At 63.1% G+C, this 17,131-nt stretch overlaps 1 protein-coding gene across 10 annotated transcripts; it reads right to left on the reverse strand.

Annotated features, from left to right (window-relative positions):
* Window positions 1-104: 104 nt before the first annotated feature.
* On the reverse strand, window positions 105-16,183 carry Tns2 (tensin 2). Of its 10 annotated transcripts, none has more exons than XM_060388559.1 (29): window positions 15,999-16,183; window positions 10,730-10,838; window positions 10,263-10,300; window positions 9,423-9,461; window positions 9,088-9,126; window positions 8,890-8,939; window positions 8,518-8,689; window positions 8,186-8,236; window positions 7,757-7,879; window positions 7,608-7,672; window positions 6,769-6,852; window positions 6,387-6,499; window positions 6,243-6,303; window positions 6,070-6,145; window positions 5,713-5,842; window positions 5,560-5,625; window positions 5,361-5,474; window positions 4,016-5,221; window positions 3,750-3,897; window positions 3,100-3,659; window positions 2,909-2,998; window positions 2,490-2,615; window positions 2,234-2,326; window positions 2,045-2,122; window positions 1,831-1,908; window positions 1,296-1,464; window positions 843-911; window positions 731-760; window positions 105-619 (listed from the first exon to the last, which is right to left on the reverse strand). In XM_060388559.1, the coding sequence occupies exons 1-29, from the start codon at window positions 16,074-16,076 to the stop codon at window positions 481-483; spliced, it is 4,194 nt and encodes a 1,397-aa protein (XP_060244542.1). In that variant the 5' UTR covers window positions 16,077-16,183; the 3' UTR covers window positions 105-480. The 10 variants fall into 10 exon arrangements, with proteins under 10 accessions (XP_060244542.1, XP_021499196.2, XP_021499198.2 ...); XM_021643521.2 differs by lacking the exon at window positions 15,999-16,183 and adding an exon at window positions 14,464-14,623; XM_021643523.2 differs by lacking the exon at window positions 15,999-16,183 and adding an exon at window positions 14,464-14,614 and having other exon boundaries at window positions 8,518-8,707.
* Window positions 16,184-17,131: the final 948 nt, after the last annotated feature.

The following is a 17,131-nucleotide window of genomic DNA, read 5'->3' on the forward strand; positions in this document are numbered from 1 at the left end:
GCCGAGCAGGCTGACAGCTGGGGCCACAGTTGAGCCCTCAAGGGCCCCTCTGGCTGAGGTGAGTTTTTTTTCTTCTTCCTACGAAGAAGTGATCAACTCAAAAGTTTATAGAAATTCTTTATTACACAAAAATAGACTCTCTTTTCCCTCTGTGTACATGACCCCACTTTGGTCTCTGTTTCGAGGGAGACAGGAAGCTCCCAAGCCTCTTCCTTCTCCCTCCATGATGGGAGCTGCAGCTGGCAGGGTCGTTCCCCTCCCGGGCTCTACTCCGGATTCCTCCTCACACCTGTCTCTGCCATCTGCTCACATGCCAGGTCATCTCACGGGCCCACTCCCTCAGCTTAGCAGGCAAGGGCAGGAAAGAGCAGTGGCCAGGCTGGTCCCACTCCCTCTCAGGGTGGGCGCCAGGGCCAGGGCAGGGCTGTGGGTGCTGGGAGGGTGTGGTGTTGATGTGGATGTGGGGCTGGTGGCGTTGCTTCATTTTCTGTGGCCCAGCAGGACTTTGGTGATGAAGGTGACAATGGCGCTCGCTGGCTGGTCTGGGTCAAGCTCCGCAAAGAGGTGGCACACATTTTCCCAGGGACTTCCCGGCTTCTTGGCCACGAAACCAAAGATCCTACAGGGACAGAGCCAGGGCTGGGCCTCGGCATCCCTCTCACTGGGGGACGTTGCAGGCCCTGAGGGGTGGTGCGTGCCAGGCCAGGTTGCACTTGGCAGGGAGACTTACTTGGAGGTGGTTCCGTCAGGGTTGGTCCATCTGAAAAGAGAGGGCCATATGGGAGGAGTGCAGCCCGGGGCCGGTTCCGGAGCCCGAGGGGCTGGGCTCTGAGGAAGCTCACCTGCGGTCCTGGGGGTCCGTGCTGGAGAAGGTGATGCTGCCCACTGGGTAATGGCGTCGGAAGAAGAGCCTGTGAGGGGCGGGCGGGTGAGGGAAGTCACTCCTGGGGCGTGGGGTGGGGGCAGGGCTTAGAGGGTAGAGTGCTAGCCCCTCAAGCAAGAGAGCGAGTTTGCACCCCCAGACCCCAGGCAGCTGGGGGGTACGCATGGTGGCCGCCTACAGGTCTAGCCTCAGGAGCAAGCTGGCCAGCAAGACCCGCTGTCAGTGAGCTCAGGGTTTGGCTGAGACCCTGCCTCAACAGGTGCAGCGACCAGGAAGACTTAACACTGTCGCGCAAACACGCATACGCACGTGTCACACTGCACACGTGAAGAGAAGGAAGAACAAAACTATAGCCCTGGCCGCCAAGGCCCTTCCCTGAGACTCTGCAGAGCCCAGTCTGTGCCAGGCTTACTTTCTCTGGTTGTCGGTCAGTGTGATGCCTTGGGCTGAGACCTTGAAGTGGACAATGGCTGGAACTGGGTTGGGGCTGCAGCTCAGAGCTGCAGAGCTGGCCCTGGCCACAGCCTGCGGGCCGGTCAGCGACTCTGTCTCCACAGAGGTCAGGTAGAGCACACTGCAGGCTAAAGAGACAGGCTGGTGAGCCAGCGCGGCTTTGCCAGGACCCAGCTCCGCCACCCACCAGTCTCTTCGCATCCCACCAACTGGAATCCTGTACTAACGAGTTAGACAGCAACTCCCGGACTCCAGGGCAGCCAGCAAGGGTGGGAGGAGGCCGAAGGACACACACTTTAAGTCCTTGCCTCTGCTGCAGCTGATTCCCGCCTAGTACACCTGAGGGCTCAGCCCTGAGCCCTTCCCCACCTCCCGGAGCAAAGGGGCGCCCCTGCCTGGAGGGTTAAATGCCTCTGCCCGCCTTTCCGTGTATCCCCGTGTCTGGTGCCCACAGTGTGCTTTTGCCCAGCAGAGAGGGATGCGAGGCACCCTACCTGCTCCCTGGCGCAGGAGATCTGCTGCTGTGCTCATGTTGGTGGGCGCTGGGGCCTCCAGGGTTTCTTCCAGGGGGTCTGGGGAGAGGAGGGCCACCAAGGAAGGTCAAGAGGGAGAAGCTTCCTTGTACCACAGGTCCCCTGGCTGCCCTAAGGGAAGGGGGACGCAGGACCTGTGCTGGCTGTAGAGGTGAGGAGAGCTGGGATCACCCACCTTTACTTGGAATCCGCAAGCAGCAGGGCAGGGAGATGGGGGAGATGGAGTGCTGAGAGACCAGGGCAGACAGGCTGCCTGCAAGGGGAGGAGAGCCATGCTGAGGAGCCCAGAGAGCCAAGCTTTCTCTGCCCTCTTGAAGCCTCTCCCTCAAGAGCGCCACCCATCACTCAGACTCCTGCTCCTCACCAAAATAGGGCTCTGTGGGACAACCCTTGATCTTCACGCCTTTGGGCCCAGTCTCGATGAGGAAATGGCGGACCAGCTGTTCTGAGGGGTCCCCTGAGGAGGGAGTGGTGGTGAAAACAAAGCTGTATGGATTCTCCGCGTGGGGCTGTCCCGAGCAGCAGGGGCTTTCCTTGCCCCTTTCCTCCAGGGAGAGGTCCTGCCTGGCCCTGCAACTTCTCCCCTCCCCACAGCTGCTCCCTCAGCTTGAGATTCGTACCTTTCCAAGGCTGGGCACTGGGTGGGGGTGCAGCCACCTTGAGGGCTAGCCCGTAGGCCCCCTGGAACGAGTGACTGTCTCTGATCAGGAAGGCCCCGGGCTCCTTGTCTTTCAGGAGGGCTATGGCTGCAGGGCACACGGTGAGAGATGGCTGGCAGCCCCACACAGCCCGGGTGTAGGCTCCCAACTCTCAGTCAGACAGCTACGGGGATGCCAGGAGTCTGGGGCCTCGGGTCACAGCACTTTGGACAATACTTAGTTTGAGGCCAAAGCTTAGAATCGCTGCTGGTGAGCAACCCAGCCAAGAGTGAAGCTGGATGGAGTGAACCAAAGGCCCCACTAGGATGAGAGACTCAGAGCCAAGACAGGCCTAAGTGGGGGAGGACAGGGACGGCACACTACCTTTTCTGGCTTCTCACCTTGGTCACGGGAAAGGTGTGGCTTGTACCAGAACTTGGATGTGTCCTGGACAAACTTGACGTTGCTTTGGTTCTCTTGTGAAGAGTGCTCTAGGAGAGGCAGGAACGGAGTTCAGACCCTAGCTCCCCATGGCCCCTCCCTGGGAGATGAAATTCTTTAAAGGACAGCTGGTCTCTCTGGACCCTCATACCTGGGGGCTGGGTGACATCGGGGAGAGGAGGTGCAAAGGTGACATGGTTGGTGCTTCTGGCTGGTGGTGATGGCTGCTGCCCAGACCCTGGCCCGTGCCGCTTTTCCGGAAGTGGAGGCTGAGTGGGACCGTTGGCATCATAGGAGGCAGCCAGGGGGAAGGCGGGGGTGGGTGAGCTCTGGGGTGGTTCTGGGCTGGCCACAAGCCAGGGCATCTGAGTAGGCACGGGAGTAAGAGGGGAGCCATCTGGGCTGTCTGGCGGGGCCCGAGGGCCCTGCCATGGGGCATGGCGGAGTCCAGGCAGGGTGGATGGCACAGGACCCCGAGGACTGGCACTGTTGGGGTGGCCCAATGGGCTCCTTTCCTGAGGCCAGCCATTAGGTGAGCTGGGTGGGGAGGTCTGGGAGAAGGGGCTAGGGTCCAGCGGCTCAGGCCTCTTGGTAGCCAGCAGTTCAGGAGCCTTTTCGGTGCCTCCCTGGACAACAGGGGGCAAGGCCTCGCCAGGACTCAGTCTCTGGGCAGATGCCAAGGAGGGAGACCTGGTATCTTGCCGCCGGGTGCTGCAGGGGCAAAAGGTAGCTGGTCAGACAGCCCCTGCCTTGGGCTGCTGACCCCAGAACCTTCCCGAGCAGCCTCTGCCTTCTGCGTACCTCTCCTTGCCCTGCACCGGGCTGCTGGTGTGCAGAGGTGTGGAGGGGCCAGACAGCTCTGAAGGGGCACTGCACGGGACATCTCGGGGAGACCGAGGCAGTGTGCCGTGTCCGCTGGAGCCGTCCCTCCAGGATGGCTCAGGAGACTCTGAGGTGGGAGGGAGCAGCTCTGTGAACAGCAGCCGGCTTGGCTCGGCTCCTCCCATGGCGTCCCCAGAGACACTTAGAGTGTCTCTACCCTGGCAGTCTCCCTCCGGCGTCCTCACCTGTAGATGCCGAGGGTCCTGCGGAGGTCAGGTGCCCAGGCAGGGGGTACTCGTGTCTTCCATCCTCCACAGGAACCTCATAACCCAGCTTCCTGGGTTGCAGGTAGGGTGGACTTCCCGGGGACACTGAGCCAGCCCGCGGTGAGTGGGCGCCAGGGCTGGAGTACCCTCTGCCGTCACTCGGGGGTCCACAGCTGTGAGGTGCCCGGCCGTACGCTGGGCAGTAGCTGGGAACTGCACCTCCACAACCATAGCTGACCAGGGCTGGGTACCCTGGGAGCCCGTACCTGCCTTCGGGGCACACGGCATAGGCGCAGCCCTCGTGCCCGTCCTCGCCCACCTTGGGCGGCTTCAGGCAGCTGTAGTCGGGCACCGGAGCGTGGTGATGCCCACAGGCAGGCACCAGCAGAGGCAGCGGGTGTGCAGGCCTCACGGGGTGGTGCACCAGAGGCTTGCCCGCCTCGCCGGCCCAGCCCTCTCCAGCCTCCCGCTCTAGCCGCAGTCCGTACAGGGCTGCCGTGGGCAGTGCCAGCTTCTCCTCGCAGGCCGGGCACGAGCACACAGCGGGCATGCCCGGCTCCTCCAGGATCACCACCTCGCGGTAGGCCGCCGGGCGGTAGCCGAAGTCTCCGCCGGGCTTCCCCAGCTCGGCCGCGTAGGGGTAGGGCCCCTCGGACAGCGACCTGCAGAGGCGCCTCTTCTCCGCGGCGGCTTCCGCGTAGCCCTGCGGGGACGCCTCGTAGCCGTGGGGCACGCGCCGCCTCTCCAGGGTGCCCTCGGGCCGGCAGTAGCCCCCGTTGGCGACCCCGCAGGGCTCCCGGTAGCCCTGGCGGCAGGAGCAGTGGCGGCCGAGGCCCGGCCGGTGGCCCGGGTACAGCCCGGGGTGCAGGCCCGCGCCCGCCGCGGGCTCCTCGTCGTCCAGGATGGCCGTCTCCCGCCCAGCTCCGCGTGCCCCGCCGGCCGCGCCGCAGCCGCCCAGCAGGCGCTCCAGCTCCTGCCGCTCGGCCGCCGTGGGTGGAGGCCGGCCGGGGGACTCCGCCGTGGGCTCCGCGGTGAGCGTGGACGAATGGCCCGAGTCGCTGCTGACCGAGAGCATCGGGGGCGCGGGAGGCTCCGGAGAGGGCGCGGGAGGGGTCTGCCGGGGGGCCCGCTGCACCTGCGCGTAAGGACTGCCGTCCAGGGGGCCCCTGGTGTGCGCCAAGGAGCCTGGGCGGAGAGGGGGGTGGAGAGGGGGGCGTGAGCCGGCCCGCGTGCCCCGGCGAGCCCCGCCCCACTGTCCATCCCTCCACAGCCCGCCGTCCACCCCCCCCGCCGTCCACCCCCCCCCGCCGTCCACCCCCCCCACCGTCCACGCCGTCCTCCGGGTGCTGGTTGAAGTTCTCGTAGGAATCCCAGCGCACAGCGGGCTCTGCCGTGTTGTAATCCACCGACACTGAGGGGTCGTTGCGCGGGGTGCTGCCTGTGGGTGTTGCCGCCGGGGTGGTGAGGCGCAGGGGACCCCGACACACACCTCAGCACCCGGCCCCTCCTGCTCCCTCTCTCACCTTTGCCCTTCTCGGGGCTGGAGGAGAAGACAAACTCCACGGAGGCTTGGAAGGGGACCCGCTCATCTGAGGAGGGGGGCGGTGAGGCGGTGAGGCGCCTGGCCCCGCGGGCGCCCCCTGCCCGCCCCCCTGCCGCTCGCTGGCCTGACTCACCAGCCCAGGCTTCGTCCAGCTGGTCCTTGGGGAAGGTCAGCCGTGGTCCGTGGATGGTGCATGTGTGGAACTGAACTCGGAACACGAGAGTCCGGTCTGTCCCCTGGCCGCCTCTGTGATAGCAGGTTACCTGAGGGAGGGGAGGCCGGGTCAGGCCTTCGCATGCCCTTTGCCCCCTGCGCTTTGCCCCAACCTCGGTGTCAACTGTCCTTCTAGGACAGAGGGCGTCGTTTCCCTGGCGGCCTCCAATGCTGCTTGGACCAGGACTTGGCAGCTGAGTATACGGCTAGAACCCTCCCCTCCCCCCACGATCCCCACCTCAGGAATCCCCAGCGCCCCGCCCCGGTGACCCCTCACCATCACATCCCCTTTGAGGAGCAGGGCTGGCTCCAGGCTGATGCAGAGCTGCTGGGGTCCGGGGCCTGCAATACGACTTTGGGCAGAGGGAAGGCAGACAGTCAGAGGCGACCAGGGCGGTCCACGGGGAGCTAAGCACGGCCAGGGGAGTCAGGGCCCAGCATGGCACTCACTAGACTCCAGAGGTGTAGACCAGCTGCATAGACTGGTAGATTTTGAGGAAGGGCTGGAATCCTGCAGAGGTGGAGAAGTACGTGAGCGCTGTGGGGTGAGTGGTGGGAGGCGGCTGCCCCTGTGGACCGCATCTCACGACTCACCCGTGTTGGGCTCAAAGGCTGGCAGCACGGGCACAGAGACACAGTGCAGGAAGAGCGGGCTGCTGTTCATTCTGATGGAGCCGGACAGCAGCCCGCTGAAATAGCTGACGTAGCTGGGGAGGAGGCCAGGGCTGCGTCAGCTCCCTTCTCTAGAGGCGCCTCCCCACTCGGCAGTGTGGACCCCCACCCAACCCCGGGAGGAGAATGCTCCTCCACTTCTTCCCAGACCTCAGACCCCATCAGCAGCTGGAATGACCTCGCCGGTTTCTGCATGGCTTCTTGCCTCCCACTCCACTAGCATATGATTGCCAGGAGAGCTTGACCTTGTTTGCTCTGACGGCCCAGAGCTTGGCATGGCGCCTGGCTCCCCTGAGCTGCTCACCGGCGCTGGGAGGGCTGCAGCTCCGTGGCCACCTTGTCCTCACAGAATTTCCTCATGGTGAGAGTCGCCAGCGCCTGGTCCGCCCTGAGGAGAGCAGGTCAGGGGGAGGGGGAGGTTAGGAACCAGCTCTGCTCTGGCCCCTCCACACCTGAGCCCCAGGGAAGGAGGAACCAAGGGATCCCCTTGGGGTAGAGGGAGCTGGCTGCCCTGTGGTGTCAGTGTCCCCGCTGTTGGGCCTCAGCCAACTGTCCCCTGAACGTGACCTTCCTCGATAGTAAAAGGGGTCAGTTCTAGACAACCTGATGGGCTGAGCTGTGTCCCTCCCGGAGAAATGTACCTCAGGTGTGACCTTATTTAGAAACAGGGTCTTTGCAGATGTGATTAGATAGCTTAAGATCATGCAGGCGCAAGGTGGGCCCTCAGTGAGGGGGACAGGTCCTTAGAAGAGAAGAAACAGAAAGAGACGCACAAAGAGAGCGCCACGTGATGACGGAGGCACAGGCTGGAGTGAAGCCGCTGCAAGCCAAGAGCTGCCAAGAATTGCCAGCCACCACCAGAAGCTGGAAAGAGGCAAGGAGGGAGTCTGCCTAGGGCCCCGAAGAGAGCGAGGCCCACTGACACCCTGACTTCGGGCTTTAACATCTTAGAACTGTAAGCCAGGAGCTGCACCACTTTAAGCCAGCTTACGGCACTCTGCGGACAGTCCTAAGGCTGGCCCAGCCAGCGGTCGATGAGTGCTGCTCGGGAAGGCAGGTGGTGGCACGCGGGTTTGCCGTGCAGCCTCTCTGACTAAGGAGGGAAGCTGGACAGGGCCAAGCCAGGAGGCCCGGGCCACTCACCCCGCCGAGATCTTGCTGTAGTGCATGTAGGCAGACACGATGACCCCAAGCTTGCCCTTGCTCCCCTGAGAGAGAGAGACGGGGTTGGGGAACCCGTGGCCTCTAGGTGGGGTTGCTCCAGCCCTGAGACCCCCAAGATCCCAGCCCACCTTGCAGTACAGCACGGCCACATGCTGAGGGTCAGCGCTGAGCCACGTCTCCATGGCTTTGCAGATGGAGCACAGCTTGTCCAGGGGCGGGGCGTGCAGCTCCGGCCAGCCAAAGTCCTGCACCTGGAGAAGGACGGGGCCGCCCTGTGTGTGAGGCGGGGGCCGCCCTGTGTGTGGGAGGCGGGTCCGCCCTGTGTGTGTGTGAGGCGGGGACACATGGGCACAATCCAGGGACCTGGGGTGAGGTGGGGCTTGCACCCCAGCCTGGACCCTTTCTTCAGCCATACAGCAGGCTGGTAGCGCCTGCACCGCGTTTTTAGGGATCGTAAGTGGTCTGACTGAAAACGGACATCAACTGCTACGACTAACAGGGAGGCTTCTCTCGGGGTTGGCTCAGCTTAAAGGCCAGGCAGGCCATTTCGCTCCTACCTTGGGGTTCAGGCGGGTAAGGTCATGTCGTTTCTCTGACAGGTTGAAGAGCTGAAATAAACGGAAGAGTTGGAGGAGGGTGACTTCAGACACAGGCGCCGGGGTGGATTCTCCAGGAGAATCTTGTTCGAAAACAGGCAGATTCTCTGGGGCGGAGTCCCCCTGCAAGCTGCGCGCCGGCCCCGCCCTGCAGCCCCGCCCACAGCCCCGCCCTCACCCGCACGCCCCGCCCCCGCAGCTCCAACTCTGGGACCGGTGGCCAACAGCAGCCCCGCCCCATTTGGAGCTCGCAGCTCTCTCATTGGCTGGATCTGGCCGAGCCCTCTCCTCACCAAGTATTTGTCCCGGTGTTTGGATTGCAGCACGTGGGCCAGCTCACGCAGGTGGCCCCGGTGTCGCTGCTCGTCTGGCCGCGCAGGAAAAGCTGCGGCCAGGATCCGCTCGGTCACGTAGGTGAGGTCCAAGTCCCAGCGACGCTCCATGAGCGGATCCAGGCTGAAGCTCCTGGGAGAGGCCGCAAAGCTGAGAGGGTACGAGAGGCTGGGCGGCGCCTCGGGAGGCTAGTATGGCCAGGGTCCTGGGGAGCACTGGGAGGCCTGCTGGATCCCAAGGGCGGGTGGTCCGGGTGGGGGCACTGTCCTGGGGTGTTCTGGTGGGGGTCCGCTGGAGAGTGCCCACGTGCGCTCCCGGGCGCCCTCACTCACCTGGGGAGAGTGCTGCGCTGCTTTGCGTGGTTCAGAGACTTTGTGGACCCCTGGTGGATGAGAACAGTACGGAGACATCTCTTTGGATGCCTCTCTTCCAGGCTTCCCAACAAACCGTGGTCTCCAGGAAGGCAGGCTCCTACTTCTGAAGCTGCCCTCCCCACGCCCCTCCGCGCCCAGGCCCCTGGCATCCCTTACCAGGTGTTCTATGCGCCGGACTGGGGCGGTGTTTCTCCGCTAGAGGGAGGAGGTGGGGCAGGAAATGGGCGTGGTTAGGGCAGGGCAAGGACCAGTACGGCTCCCCCAGGGGTTGGGGGAACACGTGAGTGTCCACTCCCTGGGGACAGGACTCTAACCCTCAGCAGGCCCCAGAAGACAGTGACCACGAGGGGCTCCCGCAGTCGTCTGCTGACGATGACCGACCACTGCTGCAGCACCCAGTTCTAGATAACCTCCTTGGACACCCACTACCGGACCCTGTGGACACTAGTCAGGTCCCTTGCCTTCCCTGCCCCATCCGAGGACACACTCACCAGCTCCGCGGGGGGCAGGGCCTGACAGGAGGCTGTTACCTGGAAGGAGATGGCTGGTGAAGTGGGGTGCCCGGCCTCAGCAGGCAGGCGAGGGGCTGTCAGCTGAGGAGCAGGCTCTCGCCGAGGTCCCTCTATTTAAGGGAGCCTTGCTCCTGGCCTCTCAGTCCCCCACCCCCAGGCCCCCCGCTTGTTGCTCTTGGCTCTCAGCCCCCTGCCCACACAGACCCCCATTCATCCAGCAGCAGGACAGGAGTTATATATAGACCCAGGCAGGCAGGCAATGGCCAGGGGTGGACACTAGCCTCTTTCACCGTTGAGACCCCACCCATGGGCACAGAGCTTCCTTGAGGCCTGGGGCTACCCCCAGCACTGAAGGAGGAGGACGGGATCGTTCCTCAGAGATGGGGCTGCCTCAGGTTCTTAGCGGACGGTGGGTACCACCTGAAGAGGCTCAGCCTTATCTCCCAGGATAAGACCAGCTCGGGCATCCTGAGGACCCTTCCCCAGAGGGAAGGCACGGCCCATCCGGGCGCCTGGGCTCTGAGATCCTGCTCCCCTCTATCCACCCCACCCTTCCTCCTACTCCCCCCCATCCTCTCACCAGCTGCAGCCTGGGCACAGCACCAAGACAAACGCTGTCTCACTTGTCCACCCTCCTGGGCCAACCCTCCAGGGGTGGAGTAGGTGGCTTTTAAAGGGCCCTACACCACCCCCTGCCACCCAGGAGGGGGTCTCCAGGACGGGCAGGAGACTAGTGGAAGACCCGTGCCCTGTGGCTGAAGAGGCCTGTTTGGGCAGGGAGAGGACACCAACCCCCGTTAGACAAGACCAGATACCCACCTTTGCCTCACATTTTCTGTGTGTGGCCACCTTGCAGACTAGAGAGAGAAGGGGGGGGGGGGATGGAGTCAGCAGAGACTTATGGGAGCAGTAGAAGTGGCTGTCCTCCACTTGCCCAGGCCCTGAGAGCCGGCCCTGGGACTCTAACCCTATGTTGCTGGCATCGGGAGGAGGGTTTGGTATCAGCAGGTCTGCTCTGGAGTCAGGGAAGAGGAACAGAGGGTATGGTATAGGATGAATGGAGGGGGGGAGGGGGGAGAAGGGGAGAAGGAGGAGGATGAGGCGAAGGAAAGCCCTCAGGCACAGGTGAGGATGGAAACGTGGTATAGTCACAAATCTGGGTTGTGGCAAAGTGGGTGTCATGGGGGGCGAGGGCTCTTGTTTCTGCTCTCTCAACCGGCCTGCCCCGGAGCCACGCAGCCCCCAAGTGCTGAGCGGAGGGCTCAGACACGGGAAGAGCACCTCACCTCGGCACGAGACGCCAGTCCCATCAATGGCCACCTTACACACTGCACACACTGGGGCTTTCTTCCTGAAGACCTTCTCCCGGAAGCTGTGCGGCTCTGCTCTCCTAGGCTGTGGGTGGGATGGCAGACAGGCGGGGGTGTGAGTTCCTAGTGGGCCCATCTCCAAGGCTGGGCAGGGACCCGGCCTCAGCGCTTCGCTGCTCCCTCTTCCAGCCAAGTCTCTGCACTCTAAGGCACACTTGGCCACAGCTGTTCCAGGGTACTCCTGGGCCAGTCCTCCACAGGGCTTGGAATGTGACCCCTTGCGTCACCTTGGCTGGGTCAACTCCTCCCTAAGGGATCACTCGGGCCCCTCACGTGGCCCTGCTATGTGATGTCCTTGTCACTGCCACTTCAACCGCCGAGGGCAGAGTGGGGCCTGACTTTTCTCCCGTCTTGCCCTCCCCTGACGAAGGCCCAGACACACAGGCACACTGTCATATAACTCGGACTGATGGCAGCCAGTGCTGAGCCCCCGACTCTCAACGTCCCCAAGCTCCAGGCGGCTGACCTGGCCAGCCTCCCCACGGTCAGAACATCATGTTTACTCGTGGTGTGTTGAGGCGGCAGGCAGCAGCTGTATAGGGAGGAAGGGGTGGCCGTGTTGGGAGGCAGAAGGTATGTGGGGACAGAGGTGCCCTGGATCTGCCCGGTGTAGTGTTAGCACCTTGGAAAGGCAGAGGGAGGAAAGGAAAGGGGGGACAGCGAGGGAGTAGGTTTGGTCCCCAAACTGTTCTAAAACTTCTCTGTGCTGGAGGTGAGACCCCGCCAGGACTTGTTGATAACATCACGTGCAGGTGACGTCAGCGTACGTCCTGCCTCGGGTCCTGGCCTCCTCCCTCCCTTTTCCCCCCAAGCTTCCCCGGGAAGTCAGGGTTTGAGCTCTTACTCAGGGCTTATTCAGGCTCAAGTCAGAAAAGGCGCAGAGCAGTGAAACAGATGGTAGGATAGCCCTGCCATCCAGCCACCTCAGGGGCCCAGAGGGGTGAGGGAATGCTGAGAGGGGAAGCAGCAGGAGAAGAGGGTCCTCCCGCTCCGAGCCGCCACCCTGCCCCACCTTCGCCCAGCTGGTGGGCAGTCCTACCCTGCTGGTGGCCTGGCTGCTGTCCCTCCACCCCAGGTTTCTGAGCAACCTTTCCACAAGGCCGCTGGACTTCATGGTGTCTGGCTGGGCTCTTGGCTGCAGGGCCTGAACAATGCTGGGGCCTGGCCTGGGGCTTCCTGGAAGCAGCCTGGCTGAGGCAGCGCTTCCCTTGGGTGGAGGGGAGGCTGTCTGGCTGGTGTGTGGAGGAGCCTGGCCCTGGAAGTGGAGGGAAGTGCAGGCGGGAAGGGGGCAGGTCGCTGCTCCAGGAAGTGGGGTGGGGAGGATGTGGGGGAGGCCAGGAGATCAGATTCCCAGGATCTACCCTGCTGGGAGTGTCAGCCTAAGTTCTTTGGCTCTCCCCATCTCCCCCGACCTGCCTCCCACCCGGGTGCAGGGCTCTGTGGTCCTGAGATCCAGCCCTGGAACCAGCTAGTGGCGCAGGGTGGGAATTCAGGTCTCAGGGCAGGGCTCAAGGGCCGGTGGAGAACACTGTGTCCCAGCCAGTCCCTAGCCTGAACTCTTACGCTCCCTTGGGACTTCCTGTGGGAAGGGAGTGGGACTGGGAACCGGTGCCCCTGCCAGCGCAGGACTCAAGATCTTGAGGGTGAAAGAAAGGAGGGATGAGGCCGTCTTGTCGGATGGGAAAAGGGGCTTGCAGTGCCCCCTCAAGGCCAAGTTCCAGCCAGGAGGCCTAACTGTCCACAGGATGGGTCCATTTTGCTCTAACCCAAAGCACCTGGAAGTTCCTCCTGAGGACCCCAGCTTCTCTCCAGATACAACCCACAGTTCCTGGCCCCTTCCTCAGACCTGCACCTGAGACTGCTGCGGATCCTCCCTCACTCCCCCCACAGGACGCTACCTTCATGGCTCTTCTGGGCCTGGCTCTCCTTCCTCTGTGGCTGTCACTGGGCCTGAGGACCGGACAGGAGGCCCCCTCCCAACACACACTCCACCCCCTCTAGGGCCTCCTTCGTCCCTCCTGGGAATAGGGCCAACTTCCTGTCCCAGGAGTCAAGGGAAGGAGGTGGATGAGGCCTTGGAGAGGATGCAACAACCTTCCTAAACAAGGGTCAACGGCCTGGGGGTTCTCAGCCCAAGCCCTGGACAGCAGCCTTTGGAATGCTGTAGCTGTCACTTGAAAGAATGTACCAGCGTGTCATCCTCATTTGCATGGTATTTACTGAATGTCCAGTGCCACTCCCCCAGCTCCGGCTTCTCTCCCAGGGTCCCTCAGGGCCTCCCTCCTCTGCCTTATGTCCATCTAGATGAAGGGCTGGTCTAGTCCTCTCTGTGACGCTTCAGAATTGTGGCCAGACTGAGAAGCCCAAGGCCTCTGTCTGTATGCTCCAGTTCTCCAGGAAGCCTGTGGCCCATGTACCCTGGCTTGAAGGTGGCACCTGAGTGGCAAGGTGTGGGCCGGTCCTGTAACTTGAGAGGGTTGCCTCTTCAATCCCTAGAGTCCTGGCTGTGTCCCAGGACATTCCAGGCCGATGGCCAGGTGGGCAAGTGGCCCTGGCCTGCTTCAGCACCCTGCCCTGCTGGCAGAGATGGGTCAGGGCAGTGCCTGGGTGACTGTGCTTCCCTAACCCAGCTTTCCCTCTGCTCCTAAAGGATAGAGTCTCACATCTGCTGTCTCTGCTGGGACTGGAAGCCCGGCCCCCTCTGGGACAGGTCCCCAAACATCCTCTGGCCTCACCGAACTGATCAGCCCACCCAGACCTAGAGAAGCGAGAGTGACTCAGTGACGGCAGCGAGGGCCGGAGGCTCTGAGTGCCCACCATGGGAGTGGGGGATTTCTGAAAGGACAGGGGCAGCGTGTGCTGGGGAGTAGCTGGGGCTGCCTCGCTGGATCCCATGGATCCTCGCCTCCAACCTCCTGCCTGGAATATTCCAGAGCCTTTTTGCTTCTCCCCAGACGGGCCCCTTCTCACTCTGAAGCCTTGGGTTTGTTTGGAGAAACCCCTCCACCGACCCACACACCCCCCTTCCTGGAAATAGCTGTGGTTGGATGAGAGGCTGGGAGCCGGGCCACAGAGGAGTGAGGCCCAGTAAAGGAGGGAGGGGATGGGAGGTAGGACTCAAGGGTGTGTCCAGAGGGACCGGGGGTGTCTAGGCAGGTCGGAATAGAAGGATATAGGACAGCTGATTGACAGGAGGGATCAGCGTCATCTGCCCACTGCACTCTGCCTCAGTGTCTGTCCCAGATGGGAGGAAAAAGTTTGCATGCACGCTGCCAGGCCAAGGCTACAACGCTGCTGCCAGATGCCAAGGGCATCTTGTGTTCAAAGTGCGCTTGTCGCTGGAGCTGGGGACGTTGGCAGCGAGCGGCCCCACCTTAGAGCAGTGCGCAGTGAGCCCCGGGAAGGCGTGGCGGCGAGAGCTTGGACCACAGCGGTGCCCCGCCCCCTGGCCAGCCAGGGTCGCCAACCGCCCCCCCCCGCCGCCCACGCAGGACGGTGCGGGCCGCAGCCCCAGCCTCAGCTCCCGCCATGCCCGACGCTCCCCGAGCCCCGTGGCTCCGCGCCCCCTGGCGCCCGCCCTGGCTCGGACCGCGCGCTGTGACGCACAGGCCGCCGCCCGCGCTCCCGCCCGGCGTGGCGCAGGCACTCACCTGTCGGGGGCGCCCCGAGGGCCGGGGGTGCGGCGGGCCGGGGCAGCAGCAGGGGGCGCCCCCGGGCCAGCCCATCCCGGCCGGCCGCGCAGCGACGCGCGGGAGGCGGCGGACGGGCGCTCGGCTGGCTCCCTCCCGCCGCGCCCTGTGCCCGCTGCCCGCCGTCTCCTCCCGCCCTCCGGTTCCCTCCTTCTTTCCGGGCTCCAATCGTCACCTTCCCCCCCGCTCCCCGCCCGCGCCGCCTCCTTTCTCCCTCCTCTCCTCCCACTGTCCTTCCCGCGAGCGGCTCAGGCAGCTCCGGCCGAGGCTTGCGGACCGAGCCGGGGAGGGACGGCGCGTTTGCGGACAGCCTGCAGGGGGGCACAGACGCCCGAGGAGAGAAACGTGCGAGCGGCACAGACCCCGCAGACAACGGCGGTGGGGTCTCCGGATGCGGGACCTAGTCTGATCCTGGCCCGAACCAGGCCAGGCCTGGTGGGGGCGCTAGACTTAGACACCTAACGTTACCGCCCGGCCAGGTCTCAGGGTGCCGCTTCCTGGAGTTTTCTCTCCTCTTTTCCCGGAATTAAGCTATGGACCATGGTCATAGGGGAGGGATGTGGCCCTAGCATCTTCGAACCTGTTACCATTCCCGAGTTCCCAGCATTGCTCCGCAGATTAAACTCCTTTGCTGTTACCTTCCCCGCGGGCATCTCCGTTTTGGAATCAAAGGAGCTATTGGACTTCAGGGCTGAGAAGTGGGAACTGCCTCGAGCTCGGCGCCGCGGTGGGTGCGCAAAGCAACCCAGCACTGCCTGCTCAAGCCCTCTGGGCCTGCCGGCCTGCCTCTGCCTGCCGCCCTGCCGTCTCTCGGCGGAGCTGCGCTCATCCTGTTCTGGCAAAGGCTGGGTTTGGGCGGTCTGGTTCTGATTACTGCAGAATGGAGCACCTGACTGCAGTCTGGCAGCTGGGAAGAGGCTGGGCAGCCTGGCTGGTGGATCTTACAGATCAGTGGGCGCTTTATAGCAGCTGGAGCCCCGGGGGCCTAGAGCTGCGCGGGGGGGGGGGCGGCGGATGGCCGCGGCCATGGAGCGAGAGAAGCAGAAAGGGAGAAAGGGCCCAACACAGTGGAAGAGCTGGATGCTCAGGGGGAAGTGCAAGGTCGATGCCTGCAGCTAGCTCTTAACACCCAGCCCTTCTTGGGCTTGGGCTGGGTGCTAGGATACATCAGCCCTGGATGAAGATTTTATCTGTGAAGTCACCCAGGAGAGAGCTGCATTGTTTGGATCCCAAGGGTGGGCGGGACTGGAACTTCACATCGGGCTGGTATCCTGCCTAAGCAGCCTGAGAGGAACTGCAAGAGGAGGAGTCACAGATGGGTACTGAACCCTCCCTCTGGCCTGACCTCCGCCCTCCAGGGCAGAAGTGGGCGGCTTGGGGAGCGCCGGGTCTGCCAGCCCGGAGCAGCAGGGCAGGGGAGAGGAGAGCCCGGCTGCTGTGGGTACCAGTGACCACCCACTGACTCCCCCCCCCCCCCCCCGTGAAGACGCTCTCACCTTGACTATGCAGAGAGAGGTCCATCTTGGTACGGAGGGGAGAAGGCCCTCTTCCACAGCCTGAGATCTCATGCCCATGACTGATGCAGTCAGTCTCTTGGGTGGGTCTTGAGAGTTGTCCTGGCTGAAGAGCACTGGGCCAGAGCCTCACTGGCCGGTCTGGGCTTTAAGAACCAGGAAGGGCAGTGTGGGGCAAGGGCCGAGCCAACTCCAGAGGCGGACCTCCTGGGGGACAGAGCAAGCATTGTCCAACCAGGAGGTTGCTGCAGCTGGGCGGGAACAGAATTTTCTTCCAGACTTTTGTGGAGGCGGAAAGGCAAGTCCCCCTTCACTCGCAGCCCTGGGGGTATAATGGTTGCTGAGAAACGAAGCTTATTTGTCAAGTGTTGCTCCCAAAGCAGATATGACGCTCTTAACTTCCTGCAGAGGACATGCTGTGAGCCAGAAGCACTCGGTGACACAGCAGGAACCGGGGCCTTTGCCTGGTTCAGTTAGGAGTGTCCCCAGCCTAGACTCAAGCCTGTCACGTGAGCACTGTGCTTACATTCTGCCAGCTGACAGGAGCAGATGGGCAGTGAGGATTGGCCCCAACCCTGCAGCTAGGAGGCTCCACACGTGGAAATGACACCACCAGGCCTAGCCTCCTAGCATAGTCCAGGAGGGTCTTTAACCCCTCTTCTCCCAGGTGTTGACTGTCTGCAGCTGGATGGCGACCATGCGTACTGGGACTAGCGTCTGAGCAGAGCCTGGGAAGCTCGCACAGCACAGCTGCTTGTGGATTCCAACCTGCCAATTTTGGCCTTGTTAGAAAACAAAAGCATTGGCAAGGCCGTGGTGGCACACTCTGATCCCAGCCCTGGGGAGGCAGAGGCAGGTGGATCTGAGTTTGAGGCCAGCCTGGTCTGCAGCGTTCCAGAGGAAGCAGCTGCCTTTGAGGCCAGCAGCCAGTCCCAACACTCGTTCCCCATCTTGGATACATCTGGATGAGTCCCAATTCCTTGGGACTCGGGGCTGAGGCTCTGCCTCTACTCTAAGCCCTTTTCCTTTCAGCGATAAGCAGCTTTATCTGGAAAACTCCTCCCTTGAATCTGAGGCATCTCACGAAGGACAGTGGTCTCTATGAACTGCTCCAC

This window comes from Meriones unguiculatus, chromosome 8, assembly GCF_030254825.1.
Source record: "Meriones unguiculatus strain TT.TT164.6M chromosome 8, Bangor_MerUng_6.1, whole genome shotgun sequence".
Taxonomy (NCBI): domain Eukaryota; kingdom Metazoa; phylum Chordata; class Mammalia; order Rodentia; family Muridae; genus Meriones; species Meriones unguiculatus.